General features: G+C 42.7%; 1 protein-coding gene across 3 annotated transcripts; it reads left to right on the top strand.

Moving 5' to 3' along the window:
- The first annotated feature begins 1,873 nt into the window (after positions 1 to 1,873).
- plekhg7 (pleckstrin homology domain containing, family G (with RhoGef domain) member 7) lies at positions 1,874 to 15,847 on the top strand. 3 transcript variants are annotated; one of them, XM_078283165.1, is made up of 17 exons: positions 1,874 to 2,165; positions 2,855 to 3,558; positions 4,521 to 4,543; positions 7,133 to 7,251; positions 7,691 to 7,731; positions 8,119 to 8,220; positions 8,707 to 8,856; positions 9,150 to 9,245; positions 9,939 to 10,040; positions 11,204 to 11,317; positions 11,902 to 12,076; positions 13,289 to 13,404; positions 13,767 to 13,854; positions 13,985 to 14,064; positions 14,191 to 14,344; positions 14,690 to 14,787; positions 15,564 to 15,847. In XM_078283165.1, exons 2-17 carry the CDS (start codon positions 2,998 to 3,000, stop codon positions 15,672 to 15,674), a joined length of 2,130 nt encoding a protein of 709 aa, XP_078139291.1. In that variant the 5' UTR covers positions 1,874 to 2,165; positions 2,855 to 2,997; the 3' UTR covers positions 15,675 to 15,847. The 3 variants fall into 3 exon arrangements, with proteins under 3 accessions (XP_078139291.1, XP_078139290.1, XP_071772791.2); XM_078283164.1 differs by having other exon boundaries at positions 2,855 to 3,591; XM_071916690.2 differs by having other exon boundaries at positions 2,855 to 3,624.
- The last annotated feature ends 224 nt before the right edge of the window (positions 15,848 to 16,071 follow it).

The raw sequence follows: 16,071 nt of genomic DNA, 5'->3' as shown, positions 1-16,071 counted from the left end.
TCTCATAGTAACTAAATAACTGCATGCCATCACATTATTGCAACAAGTCATTCTAGTCCACATTCCACTTCTTTCATATCATTGCAGATCAGGGGCTTCCGGTCAAAAGGGATGTCAGGAATGATGATGATGATGATGATGATGATGATGATGATGATGATGATGATATACTAATGATGGTGGTAGTGATGTTGACTAAATAGATGTTAAAGTTTAGAACCACAAAAGATGCTAAGTGCCTTTGTGTGTTTGATGATGACGACAGTGGCAGCAATGACGATGATGATGATAATGATGATGAACACAGCTGTGACATTCATTGTGAAAACATCTGAAATAAGGCATTGTGAGATGTAGACAAAGCTAATCCTAAAGAGTGTCTGTTCCCACTAATTATTAGTAAAACTTAAAACAATGGCAGCTGGATAAAATTACCTGCAATGAAGAATTGAAACAGATGATAATAATGAAGAGGAGGAGGAAGATGATGATGATGATGGTGGCCATTATAATGTAATACCCTTGCACAGACACCAGGGGCCATCAGAGGACAAGCCTCAAAGTCTGCAGGCTCAGCTGCAATGTCGCAGCTTGCAGCACAGACAATCCCATTGTCTGACCTTTATCGCCATCTAGTGTTCAGCTGACTGAAGCTACAGGTGATTCAGCTGCCCTGCTGTCTGGGCCTGTGTGTGGACTATAAACAACTGCCCCAGCCGCCCAGGTCATTTCACAACCAGGCTACTGGTGCCAGCGACTGGTTCTCTAGGCCATACACACAGTCTGCAGGTGAGAGGCAGACAGCAGGGACACACACCTAACTGTATGGCCTAACCCCTGGCAAAAATGATAAATATTTAACACTATAGAGGAATAATAATGTCACACCAACTATAAACTATATATAATATAATGTAGGAATATTACAGTGATACCATGGGAGATAAAAAAAATACTATTAAGTAAGTAGGCTACATAAGGTAACTGTAAACTCACTAGCCTAATGAATACTGAAAACTACAATTAGTTTTAGAGGAACACTATACAAATATCACAGCAAACTATGAAGTATATGTAATACCCTAGATGAATATTGCAGTGATACCACAGGAGATAAAATTAGGCCTAGTATTAAGTACAATAAGGGAACTGTAAACCCATTACTGAGTAGCCTACTACAAAACACTGTAAATGACTCTAGGAATATTACAGGTAAACTGGTGATTATAGTTTTGGCTGCCTACATCATAGCCTGCTGCTGACTTGTTTTGCTGTATAACTAACATTTTTTTAACAAGCTGCTATATGCATATCTGGAGGCGAAATATTTACATCTTTGACGTGGACAATACAGTCATTTTGATAAAATGCACTATCTCTAACAAAAATAGGAACTTATAGTGTGTTTTTAGTTACCTCATTGTATTTTATGGTATTTTTATCTCCTATGATTTCACTGTAATATTCCTATAATATTCTTATAGGGTCTTTGTGGTAGTTATTTGTTAGTTTATAGTGACCCTATTGTATTTCATGGTAGCCTACTTTATCTCCTATGGTATCAATGTCATATTCCTACAATACTCTTTATTACATATAGTTTATAGTTTTACTGTGATACTTGTACAGCGTCCTTCTACATTTATTGTAGGATTACTAGTCAAATAGTTCTTACAATAATTTTTCTTGCTTGTGTGCTTGTGTTGGCCATGCAGTGTTTTGTTGTGTGTGTGTGTGTACTAGTGCAGGGGGGGGGAGAGAGAGAGAGAGAGAGAGAGAGAGAGAGAGAGAGAGAGAGAGAGAGAGAGAGAGAGAGAGAGAGAGAAAGAGAGAGAGAGAGAGAGAAAGAGAGAGACACTGACACTAAACCTGGCGTTACTGATGTTCCCAGGCGCACCTTTCAACCCAGCCCCGGACAAGCAATGAAAGGCTTCAATCCCACATTCACTCCACACCCGACAGATCTGCTTGGCGACCAGTTGCAGCCTTCGCTCTTATGGTTTGTTATTAGACCACTAGACTGCGGAATAGTCACGTCCGTCCGAGATTTGTTCCCCAAATCTCTTTGAGCTTTGTCCCCGCTCCGTTCGCCTTCAACACCACCAGCACTCTCCCAGCCAGCCGCGGTCACGCTCTACCAGTCGTCGCTAAGCCCAAGATGTGCTGTAAGTAAACAGAAACGTCTTACATTTAATTAACTCATTTCAAACTCGTCTGGTTTCTATTTTCAGACATGTGATATCTGTGCTTGGGTTTAAGTTAGCCTGGAAAGTTAAGGATATTGTTTTCTTCCTTTCACCTTTACTACCTCGTGGGTGTGGGGAGTACAGCAGCTCGCGCGGCTTTGCATAAACAATAGGCTACAATTAACTTGTATTTGTTGTTACACGGCGATAGTCGTTTCAGGATAGTATATATGGCAAGTTAAGTATACAAACATAGGGCCCGACAACAGTAGACTCACTGAGACAGAGGAACTTGAATCAGGTGCATCATGGTCTCGTACTCTGCTTTTGGTTCTTTGTTTCCCACACCATACTGTCAAGACTGTTGACAAACTATGGTTACTCTGTAATATGCAGTGTGCACTGTAGCATCATTGTTCCTTTGTTTTTTTAAATGAAAAAATCTTAACTGTTGATTTGCCAACCTCTCTTCCCCACGCAGATATTTTAATATAAACGGAACTACACCCACAACAAGTTATTTTACTACCAACTATGTCTCAAAACGTGATCTAAAGTCTGATCAAATCCCCTATTAGAAGATTAGAAGATTAGGACACCAGTGAGCACCCAACCTGCTTTTTTTTTTGCCTGTGGGTATTGATACATATTCTACTTTTTTTCCCCAGAAACCTGAGAGGTGAATGGTGTGAAAACTGTTGGAATGCAGCAGGATTATCATCTGACCTCAACTCAACTGGGGCAAAGAAACCGGATCATTAGACCACACGTTTTCTGATCTTTTCTACACTATAATGCCTTTGAGGGCAAAATGTCTACACTGAAACAAGTTATTCTAAAGGATAAAGACCAAGACGTTGAAAAGAACCTGGACTGGAGTTACATTGAATGGCTAGAAAATGAAGATGTCACCACAGGTGTGGCGAATGCACAGACACAAACGGACTGCGGGCCCTCTGAGAACAAGCAGACGCAGACCAGCAACCCAGTCATAATGCACATAGATCTGGCACGGACACACTCCAAGCTGAGACATACATCTCTGGTGGATGCTGACAGCTTGGTGGCACCTTTGTTTCAGTTTGACCGCCAGGCGCCTGGCCGCATCTCCACGTCTCCCACCTTAAGAAGGATGAGGAGCACCCGGCGCCCGCATCAGATGGATTCCCGGGACCCTGTCAGGATGGAGAGCACACAGGAGGAACCTTGCCCCGTCGGTCCCTTATCCCCAGGACACAGACTCAAGTCTCCACTTGCGGCAAGCCCCCTCTCTGATGGAGAGATCTATCGTGATAAGCAGCCCAATTCATCCTCAGGCCAGCAGAGAACCAGATCATATAGATCAAAGACTTTTGACAACGGTGTCACCTGTGTAAGACAAGAACCTCAGAGCGCACATCATACTGTTAGTAAAGATTTTGAATTTCCTGATAGTGAGGTGAGCTTTTACTTGTATTTCAAAGGGTTATTTTAATTGAGGCATGACTGAATAACTTGAAGCATGAAGGCAATAGCAGGGCAGAATTTGACTCGATTCCCTAGTCGCTACCTAAGCCTCTTACCACTATCAACCACATGAGATATCTGTCATGTGCGGTAGTGTGACATGGGTTTTTTATCAAAACCCTATAAATTAAATGGTCAATAGTTCCACATTCCTTCCTTCTCTCCCTCATTCTACCTTGCCTCCTGTGGTGGGCATTCACAATGCAAGCTTTTGACAGCAAATGAATCAGCAGTTACATGCACTGACAGCTCTGACCAAACCCACAGCCTGGAGAGCCCTGGGAAGTGCCCTCCTTGGGCCCCTATTCACTGCAGTCAGCAGTCACCCAATAATGGAGGGGTCAGTGAGCGATGGAAAAAGATAATGGGGAGATCTATTCATCAGCTCATGGTATTCAACCGAGCACATTCTCAATAGAGTCCCGACATTCTCCTCAGATATCAGAGGCTTTTGAATCCAAGCGACCACTTAAAACACTGATTCAAGTCTGAATGTCTTTGAAAGTGATATAGTGGTGTTGGTAGCGGTAGGAGGTCTGTGCACCCTTCATGCAGTGCTGAGTGTACAGTAAGACTATGCAAAAAGTATAATTTATAGCTTTTCCAATTAAAGAGCGTTATAAGAGGCCTTTTCAGTGTGGGAAATAAACTGACCAGCAACTTGTTTTAATTTATGCTGAAACTTATTTAGCACTATCTCATTTCCAAGGAAGTATTGAAGAAGTTAGCTATCTCAGTGCATCTACTGTAGTATTTGTTAATGATAAGCAGTGAAATGTGTAACATTTTCCCAGCGACTGATGCAGCATTTTCTTCTCCATTTTGCAGGTGAAGGAGCATTGTCATAATAGGTAGGTGTGCCTTTGAGTGTTTTGCATACTGTCTGTGTGCCACCTTGGCATGGCCAAAAATAGCAGGGCTTGGCTTTCAGTTGCCATGTCATGAGAGAACATTTTTGCATATCAGGAGTGCTGTAAAATTTGTCCTGTAACCGATAAGGTCTAAACTGCACTACACCCTGAATATGTTTTTTTTTCCTCATCCTCCTGAGCCAGCTCTAATTTGGATGATGAACCATTGCTCTTTGCTGTTTCACAACATCTAATGTGTCATATTGCTTCATTAACGCAAAAATTGGTTTGAACTGAAACATCGTCAGTTAGCCTCGAGAGGGCCTTGCCTGTGCTTGATGGACACTTGTGAGTGAGGATGATTGGACCTTGAGTTTAGGGAGCCCCATTGTGCATTCATTGTGCTGCCTCTTTGTTAATGGAGCATAAGCTGGGTGGGTTGAGTTATGAGAGTCCCATGGTTATGTATGGGCTAGACAAACCCTCATTAAGGCTGTTTTCCCTTACTGCCACACACACCCCTCCTAATGGGCTGCTGGGCTCTTCCCCTCACTGGATAATTAGGCAGCTATTGTCCCTGTAATTACACCCTGACACTGTGCTCCTTACAGTGACCAGGCCTTGCAAGCCATTGGTTGGGACAGTTTTGTGTTTGGGCATCATTATTTCTCTTGTTGTGTGGGAACAAAGCAACCATTTTTACAAGCGCTCCGTGGCAGAGGGGCTGACACGTAGAAAGCATCCTGAGTCTAACAGGATGTCATTGTGAGGATGCGAGGGAATGAACTGCAAGTAAGCCTCGGCCTGGTTAGGGGAGCTCCTCGAGCCTTTCTTACTGTTCCATTAGCCACCTATCCTCCACAGTGCTCAGGTGCTGCTGAGTATTGTCTGTTTTACTGTTGATTCAGCACTGCTTGTGGCTGCCTGCCTATACATTGATCTGGGAGAGTTGTATCAGTTTACCAGAAGGAACACAGCCTTCGCAGTGAGAGAAAAGAACAGTTGGTACATTCAGAGTCCAACAAAAGTGTCCTGGTTAAAAAGGTACTGGGTTACCCCTGCTCAACTCTAGACTTGTGTACCCTTCAGTTGTACACGTTGGCCCTCCAGCCATGCGGTTTGTAAGTGCAAGTTAGTCAATTTACTGTTGGTTTACATAATGTGAGCAGATTGCATAAGCAGAACATTAGAGATGTAGCTCCAGTATCCAGTTGAGCCATTATCTGCTGTTGTAGAGCTGTAAGAGGAAGAAAGTCGTCTCATTCAGTCTAACCACAGTTTTGACACATAATAGTAGACAGAAACATAATGAACAGCCGTTCTTCCCCTTGCTTGTACTTCTGCTCCAGTTTGTTATATTGTTATCATAAACAGGGACATTAGCCCTCGTCTCTCAGCCAGGCTTCCTTATGGCCTGATCAGGTCCTGATAACCTTTACCAAACAGACAGGAAGTTTGTTGCTCTACCCTGATGCATTGCAGTTAAAATGCATCATTGGTGTGAATTGAGTTTCATCACTTCACAACAATGCTGTTTCTTCAGATTTTGCATCACTGCAAAATCCTGCATTATTAGAGACTCTTTTCTCTGTTACTATGTAGTGCCACGCTGAGCTCCTTCCCTCAAAAATTTAGAAGTGAAAGTATTCGGTCTGGTCACAGAACAGTAGTCGATCAGTGTCAGTGCTGAGAGCAAAACCAGCCTGTCTGGTTGCCGTTCACCTAATTTCTGCTGACTCTATTTGTGCTAAAGACTTAAAAGACTCTTTTTAGCTTTAGCACTATTGGACTGATTGTTGAACTCAAACAGTGGTCATTCAAATATGATTTGTTGTGATCTTTTTTCTTCTTAAAAGAAACATCATCATTCATTAGTCCATACCCTATCAAGATATTTTATTTTATATCAGGACAACAGGAACAACTCCATTTCATAATTGGATTACATTTCTCAGTTTCCTTGATTTGTAATTTCAACAGATGTTCATGTGCACTTTACTTTGAACAGTAATCCGTCAACAACAACACAAGGAGACAAGTCAAAACACTTGAGAGTAGTGACTGTTTGAGCTTTGCTCGAGGCTAAAAGGCAGACCTGTGTTTTTCCGGTCTTAAGCCTGGCCATGCCTTGGAAACTGAAAGGAGACCAGGAGGATTATAACTGGCACACACTGACGGCACACACTGACAGCTTGCCTCCTACCAGACAAATGGGTGATTCATTAATCAGCATCTATCCACACTTAAGCCAGACACATTACACTTATCCTTTAGAATTTCTGCTATTCGTGTTAATCGCCAATTGCTTGCACAATGCAGATGGTATTTCAACCATGTAAAAGGAATTCTGTCATTTCCTGTTTTGTCTTGAAGTAAAAGTATTTACACTAGATGTTTCAAGTCATGTTTTGGAATCTTAATCGTGTCTTAAAAGTGCACATCTCTGATATTTCTCCAGAAATTAGTCTGTTTCCACACTGTGAAACAGTGCTGCTGCTGTAGTGTGAATCTTACAACACTTGGCAACCAACCACGATTTAAGAGGAAGACTCTGTTAACACTTTAGCTGCTCTTCCTCTGTGACCGCAGGCTTCAGGAAAGGAGGCGGAGCTCTGTGGTTGTCAGCCTTCCTGGATTGGATGTTTCACCAGGAGACCTGTTCGTATCCAATGGAGCCGCTGACGTATTGAACGGTTCCAACTTCTCTGGTAAAACTGTTATTCATATGATACATTTTCATGGTATCATTTTCATTCTAGAAACTGAGTCACTGATTTGAGCAGCATACAATTATTCTTTAGCCAGTGTATTTAGTCTCATGTATCTTGATGCCTGGAAGGATGAGCCTTCCCAATATTTCTTAGTTGGTGGTGCTAAGCCAAAAATATGTAATTCCACAGTCCAATGTTCAAAGGGCAAAAAGTAGCGCACACATTTTTTTTTGTTATTTTGTGTGTAATTTAACCAGTCCGATTTTCAGAAGCTTAAATGACGAAATAGCTTACACTTTCTGTAAGTTGTCCTTGAGTCCACCAGACTCCAACACACTGTTTTGTTTGTTTGTTTCTAATCCATCTGTTCTACAGCAGACTTTCTCACTTGAGCCTTTGTCGATTAATCAATATGTTCTGCTTATGATTTTAACAGATACTAAGAAGTCAAAGTGGCCTTTTCTGAGACGTAGTACGGTAGGTGTGTTATTTGTTTGTTTGTAACTGTTGTGTGGTTCGGGCTGCCACCCGTGTGTTTGAGGTTTGTTTTGGAATACTTTGTCTTAGCAGTGGGCAGGCCAGTTGGTTTGGACATTGTTCTCTGACCCACTTCTCAAAGCAGATTAATGTGGTTCCTCTTTTCCCTTTCGGCCCTTGCAGGTTTTGTAATTAGTCAACATTTGGAATGCCAAACTTGTTTATTTAGTTTTTGAGCGTGCTAGACTGTTAGATGGACAAATGTTTGAATAGAATCACAAATACATGACTCACACATGGATTCACTTTCCCTAGACCAACACACAGCCATACCTGGAAGGCCTTTTCCAAAACCTGTCTAAAATGTGTCTTCTCCCCCCTGCTCAGACTAAAGGGAAGACGCTGACATGCACAGCATCAGATATTGAGAAATATCTCTCAACAGCACAGATTCAAGACTGGAGAATCACAGACTTTCAGAAGCATAAGGTGGGAAATGAACACTGACGACTGAAAAGGCCCTTAAGCATACATGCTGTTTGTTATGTAAATTATGATGGTTGCACTATTTGGATTGCACTGTAGCTTCTAATCCAAACATAACCAAAGTATGGACAACAAAATTATCCTGATTTCCAATCTAAACATAACTGAATGGTTAGCAAATGACTCAGGAATTACAAAACGAGAGGAACAGGAAAGCTGCTGGCACATTTAAATGCTGCCAGTTGTGTAAGAACAAGACTTTCTAGGCAGTAACAACTGAGGCCAACCATAAACACTCACATAAATAAACACTTAAACAACCACATAGGTGCATCAGGATGGTGGTAGGACCTTTACATTTATAGGATATACAATTATCTGCATCCAGCAAACACAAAGTGTAAAGAGGATGTTCTTTTTTGTCTTTTTGTGTCTTCTCTCAATTGTTTGCCATCTTGCCAATCCAGTAATGTGTGTGTCTGTCCCCAGGACTGCTCTCTGGCAGAGTTCCTGCGAGACCAGTCCTCCCAGCTGAGGGCTGACTCCGACCCCCAGGGCTTCAAGACACAAGAGACCATCTGGGAGCTCTTCACCAGCGAGTGTGTTTACTTCCTGGATCAACTCATGGTTCTCAAGGAGGTAACTAACTCTATAAAGCCTCCTAATGCACACAGATGCATACACACACACACACACACACACACACACACACACACACACACACAAAGACAGGACCACACATAGCTAGGCCAACCCAAATGCAACCCAACACCTGCTGCTTTGTGCTGTTCATCCCGTCATTGAATTGTCGGATAAAAGGCACCTGTAAAAGTCTCTTTTCGCTTTCCATTCGGTACAGTAGTGGATTAGAATGCTTAATGCTAGCACCACAGATAACTCTTTTCTCTGTGTGACTTCTTTGTGGCATTCAGGTGTTTTTGGCCACGCTCACTAATCTGCAGATGAGGAACTGCCTGACTGATGTGGACTCCTGGAGGCTGTTTGCTAACCTCAATGAGCTTTGCCTGGTGAGAACTGATGCAAAACAGACCCATATAAACCCCAATGCAAAACTCTTTTTTATCTGATAAGCACCATGACTAATCCTGCATGTACTATATGAATACAGTTTTAGTCTCCAGCTTGTTTCTTCATTTGTCCATCCATCACATGCAATATATCTCAGACACCGCTGATCAAATTTTGATTAAACTTTGGGATATGATGCATCTCACCACTGTATTTTCAAAATGACACTGCAATACAATTATAAGGGAAAACAAGGTGACATTTCTTACTGATAGACCCAGAGGAGGACTACATCATTTGTGGGGGATGAGATGTTTACTTTTGTATTATTATTATCAGTAGTAGTAGTAGTAGTAGTAGTATTATCGTTGTTGCTGCTGCTGCTGCAAAATAAGGAAGGAACAAATCAATCATATATGGAAGATTTGCACTGCTGGCAAGGTCACTCAGCAGAGTAGAAATGACACACTTTGTAGTGGTAATATTATTATAACAATACAATAACAAATGTCTTGTCTGTCACTATGCAGCAACTATAGCTTGACTTCACGTGAAACAGTACACCTGTCTTTTCTGGACTCCGCTCTTTTATGCCATCTACAGTCGTTAACAAACTGAAAGTAACATGGCTGAGGAATGTGAGTGTGAAAGAGTTGGTGGTGTCACTTGACACTTTACGTTTTCTGCTGCAGGTGAGCTTTGGCTTCCTGAACAACCTCCTACGTGTCATCAAGGACACTTTGGAGATTCCTGTAGAGGGTGGGGGGCCCACCCTGCTGGAGCTGCTGAGCAGGGCAAGTCTGACTCACACATGGACACATGAAACACAAACACACAGTGACTCTGCCTCCGCTCTACACGTGCGCTGTGGTGTGGGATTGCAATGAAGAAAAGATACATTTGTTTATTTTTTAAAGCTCTCCACTGATTAGAAGACTGAGGCAAAGGGAGCTAATTTCACACTAAAAGGCGAAATTTTCAAAATGTATGGGAATGCTGCTGGAGAGGTGTGCACACTATGTGATAAGATAAGACAAAGAGCACGGATCACACATTCAAAGTCTGGATCCACCGGGCGCAGTTATGTAGCCTCTTAACATAATCAGAGATTGTCATATGATCATAGAATTAAAATCTTATTACACATTTTTGTTCACACTGGATAGGATGTGAGCATCCTTGTGTTAATGCATCTACACTGACTATAGATGGTAAAGCAGGCTGCATGATGTAAGCTATAGTGGATATTAGTGGAATGCCACAGTCCGATACATGAATTTGTACATGAAATGTAATTATATTGTGTGTTCTGGTTTTTTTTGTCTGCATTTTTTCTGCACACTTAAGACTGCAAACTCTCATTGTATGTCACTAGTCTTTGTTGTCAGGTTTATGTCTTTTCCCATCTCAAACTACAGGAGCCTGTCCAGGTTCATCCAGATATGAGTCATGAGAAAAAGACATGTAACTTTGAAAATAATCTTTGGCCTTGACTGGATGAGGTGGCAAGAGATTGAGCCCACAACTCCTCTCACATTATAAGACCTCACTTTAGGCTTATAATGATCTCACATAAATTAATGGCACATTTTTTATGTTAGAAAAAAAATGATCTTGCTATGAACAACAATCTCAATGAGGTGCTTTGTTCTTTGATTTCAAACAATTTGGATTTCCCAGGCTAAATTTCCTCACAAAATAAAAGAAACCGTTTCAGCAGCTCACAGGTGCTGAAGAACATGGGACTGATATTTGTCATCATAATTCAAACGCAGAATAAGTCTTACACACACAGGTTACTTTTCCCACTTTCCTTCACATTTTTACTGTGTGTACTCGGCATGACATAAGGTCTCCTCTGCTGGCCTTTTACGATCTGTTTATCTGCAGCGGAGCGGCTGATGTGACCCAGCAGTCTGTATCCCAGTGTTTGTAAAATCCTCCTATGTGTTGGCAGGCTTTCCGTGAGAGCATATGCCACTGTCTGCAGAAATACTGCCTCAACTACTCCACGGCTCTCGTGTATCTGGACAGCCTGAAACCCAGAGAGGACTTTGGATCGTATGTGAAGGTACAAGAGGGACTCACTAAGCAGCTAATGTGTGTGTGTGTGTGTGTGAGTGGCGGCGAGGACGGCGTGTACCTTGACAACGCGGCAGGCAGCGCAGGGCCAAGTATGAGAGAGAACACACAGTGACATTGCTGCCTAAACAGCCACGACCTGTTCACTGTCACCGGGGATTGCCAAGGATTGGAATGTGGCAGATTCTCTCTTGTGTAACTTTCTCTGTCATCCACATTCTTAATTCTATTGTTTTGTTTAGGGGGGTGGGGGGGGGGGGGGGGTGGGGGGGGGGGGGGGGGGGGGTTGGTCTTGGATGTCATTTTTCTTCACGTAGTCCCCCCTCAACTCCCCCTCCCCCCCTTCTCTCTGTTCTAACAAGCTCCCTCAAAAGCTCTTTCATCCTTTCCCCTCTGACCTCGCTCTTTTTCCTTCTGACAAGTCTTCTCTCACCCTGTCTCTCTCTCTGACCCTCTTATCCTTTAACCTCTCGCTGCTCTCTCTCTCTCTCTCTCTCTGTCTCTTTCTCTGTGTCTCTCATTGCCTCTCTCACTCTTTCTCTCCCCCCCCCCCCCCCCCCGTCATTCTCCCAGTGGTGCGAAAGGAATGAGCAGTGTCGGAGGCTGCAGCTGCGCGATCTGCTGGTGGCTCCGCTGCAGAGGTTAACGCGATACCCGCTCTTGTTGAGGAACATTGCGAAGAGATGTCAGTCGGAGGAAGAGACCAGAAGCCTGCAAGTGATAGCGGAGCGAGTGGACACTTCCATATGTGAGCAGCATGCACCGCTTCACCCTGCATCATGGAGGGAATACTTAACTACTTAGCACTGCATCTCCTACCTCACAGTTACTCTCCATATATCTTTCAACCTGTCACTCCCATTTAGCTGTTAAATGCGTAGCTGCAGAAAATGCTCTCACTGGCATAAAATCATTGATGTGTGCTGAACGTTTCATTACTTCCTTATCAACTCAATATGCTCACTGATGCATGAATAAGCATGTTGTTGCTCAGCTAGTTCTATGACTTTGGGCAATACAAACAAACAGATCTAGTCAGCTGCTGATGACAAGCGTAACGCTCGTCTTTGTTTCAAGTGACAGAAGTCCCAGTAATGTCATCAGGTGATCAGGACCCGAGGGTTTCTTTGTCAGCAGGTGCTTTATAAATATATTAAGACTTATCGTGCAGTGTTATTCCTTTGCAATGGGGATTTTTAAGCAAATATAAGCAAGGTTATCTCTGTCAACACGAGCAAGGGGACACCATTCATGTCGTCTAGAGCAAACAGGCAGCGAGCCTTGGCCGGCAGCCAGGAGTCCTGACCGTTTATTCTTCACAGCATGCCTGTGCCTGCAGACCTGTTGTGGCGGTTTACTCTGTAACTAGATGGATAGGCTGTGGGAAATATGCAACAGCAACCTCAATGTCAGTTTCTTGTATTAAACAAATAACTTTACAAAACCAGCCAGCATGGGCTCACAGATATTTCTTTCCCATAACCATTAAAAGGGTGTGACAGACAATGACTCAGCTGCACAGGGAGGTGGAGTGACAAGGGAATATTGTAGCCATGGCAAAGATGAACAGGCCAATGTCCTATGGGCGTGGGGGATATTTATTGTAAAATCTGAACGCAGTCTTATCTCTCACGATTCCGTCACGCCCATGTTTACCAGAGAGACAACCACCACTATACAGTAAAACATCAACATAATACAGTAAAATCAGGTTGTCATTTGAAAATAGAGTTCATATGACTGTGACCCAAGTACATGACACAAGGAAATTCTTATTAATTCTTAGTACTTTACATTTTGATCCCTATACAAAACTCAGTAGTAATTTCCTTTGGCACTAACTGGATGTAAGTTTTTAGAGCACGTTCCAATCAGTGGTTGTTTGTTTTTGGACTGTTTTTGTCGCTCTTGATTCAAGTGATTCCCCGGACAGTCAGTCACCTCTCCTCTCTGTGTCTAGGTGATTTAGAGGGAAAGGTCAAATGGCTGGATAACTACCAGAAGGTGAAACAGCTGAGAGACGCCCTGGTGTGGCTGCCTGTATGGGAGAGAGACAAGCGCGCCTTCGTTCCTGAGGTCTGTGTCTGTGCATGTGCGTTTGCGTATGTGTGAGTGTGTGCGTGACAGTTGCTGTTGTGTACAGAGCAAAGCATAAATTTACAGATTGGCACAAACTCGTCATCATACAACACCCTTGCGTGCAGATAAGATGACACAATCAGTTATCTGGATGTGAAATCAGATATGACAGCCTTCATGAAATGGAAAGAAAGTGAGCTATTTCAAGGCGTTAAGATTTTACAATGCAATGTGTAATCAGCTCCGTTAGGTCAGCATCAGAGGCGGATTGTTCCAGATCAATTTACACGTATCAAATGGTGAAAGATGTTATTTTTCTTAACTCAAATCGACCGATTCCTTTTGCCTTTCACTTACAGAATTTGAAACATCTCTTGAAGGCCGTTACTCTGGAGAATCTCATCTCTCATAGAAGTCTCCTGCATGAGGGGAAACTGGTACTCACAGGTTGGTGCCAGTGAAAGCGGATTTTATATTAGTAAAATAAAACCACTAAATACACGTTGGTGGTATGTCGTTGGTAACATGACCTTAGATTTGAGCGCACTCTCACGCCGGCGTTTTTGTTCATTACCAGAAAACACAAAGCTGATTGATGTGTGTCTGTTCCTGTTTGACGAATTCCTCCTGATCACAAAGATAAAGAGAAACAAAAAGGTACATCACTCTCTCGTCCCATTCTGAGCCTTGACCTGAAGGACTATGATCAATACAGATGGTGATGTCTCCTCCCTTAATGTCAAAGACAAGCGTTTATAACTTGTTCACCCCTGTCTCCGGTAGCGGTCCACTGGTCCAGAACAGAATCCTCTGAGGCTGCCGCAGAACCTGGAGCTGGACCAGCTGCTGAAGGAAGGCTGTACCTTCACGGTTCTGGACCAGCCCTTCTCTCTGGACCGACTCCAGCTCAAGAACATCGACCAGCTCAATGCCTCAAGTAGTACTAGTAGTATCTTGGGCTTTGTTGGGATGTTATTGTTTCTCGTTAGGGCCACTGGGGTTCAAGCACTCAAGCATTTTCTATTCACAGGACACATTTTGAAAGTGTTTATTAACTGTTAAGTTAGATGATGTAATGATTGATAATGGTTGCGTATTAATCATTGGACTAAAACTCCAAATATCAGTGAGTGGATAAGTTGTGTGTGTGAATAGAATAGATAACAGAATCAATATATCATGGTGGATTTTCTTCCCCACGCTGTAAACTTCTGTCTGTATATTCACATCCAGTAATGTTCAGAAGAATTTATGTTGTTGTTGTTGTATCCTTCCTTTCCAGCATCGGGGCTGCCTCACTCGTTCATAATCATGCACCAGAACCGCTACCAGCAGTGCATAGGAGCATTCATCCTGCAAGCTCCGTCAGAGTCGGTCAAGGTAAACGATGAATTTGTTTGATTGTTCGGTTGCATGAGAAGTTTCAAAAGGCATGCAGCTGCAGCCCATATCTGATGGGGGCTGGCAGAGCACTGATGACATTCTGTTGGCATAATAATAATGTGCGTACCAGAGGGATGTGCATCTTGACATATGGATATGTGTTATGTATCCAAAAGCCTCTCGTATCTGAATAGTATCCACACAAGGTTTCACAGTAAACGCTTGCTCATCAATTTCAATTTGCTTTGGACACTGGTAGTTACTTACTGACACAGAATCTCACTGATAATCTGCCTGGGATTTGGTTTATGAAAATGTACCTTGACTCTCATGCCTCGTACATTTTTCATATGTGAGCACGAAGTTTTGAACTGGCATGGAGTTAGGAGCTTTTGCATGTCAGGTTCAAGGTTTATAAATAGTAAAATTCCCATTAATTTCTGCCTACACACATCTCTAAGGTCAATTTTGTTAGTCTTTCTATAAAGGGGGGCAAATTGTGAAAGACATTGGACAAGGATAATGTTATTACTGAGATTCATGCAGAACCTGGAGCTTACCAACCCGATACTACTCCAGTCCGATATTGCTGTTGACTCACATCAACAGACATTATAAATGTAGAGGAATGAAAATAAAATAACCAGCATTGTGTGAGTAATGTATCCAAGCAGTCAAGCTGTTGCACCTGCAAAACCACCAAGTTGCACACTGCTGGATAGTAAACCTGAGGATGTTCCCCACTCTGACGGCCCTTGATGTGTGTTTTCCAGAGAGTGTGGATGTCGAAGATAGAGGGCGCTGTGACGGCACTGCTGAAGCTGGACTCCCAGCAGCCGCGAGTCAAGAGCTCCTCACTGTGGCTGGAGTCCTCGCAGATATGACTCCTCCCACACTACAGCACTACAATCCACCTAAAGGTCTACTGTCAACATGCACTCCAGCGCTCCTCCAGTCTTGTAAATTACTGTTCTAGCACTAGGATCATTTTGTAAAATAAATGTTTGCCTTGCAAGGCAGTTGCTGTTATAGGTTACAATAAATTGCTGATTATGTAGTAAGAGTTGTTTCTGAATCCTGTGTGGGACAGTAAAGAAAATACACACATTTTTCATTTACTTTTATGATTTCATCTATTTTTAAAGCCATCTCATCAGGGTTCCCCCACTCTCTCGGACATCAAATTCAAGGACTTTTCACTGACTTTACAGGTGTTGTTTGGTGAAATTTAAGAACTCAGAATTTGCATGTTTTGGTCAAAATTGCACATTCTAGAGTTGT

This window comes from Centroberyx gerrardi, chromosome 4 (genome assembly GCF_048128805.1).
Source record: "Centroberyx gerrardi isolate f3 chromosome 4, fCenGer3.hap1.cur.20231027, whole genome shotgun sequence".
Lineage (NCBI taxonomy): Eukaryota > Metazoa > Chordata > Actinopteri > Beryciformes > Berycidae > Centroberyx > Centroberyx gerrardi.
Note: the sequence above shows the minus strand (reverse complement) of the source record. Positions and strands in the feature narration are given on the sequence as shown.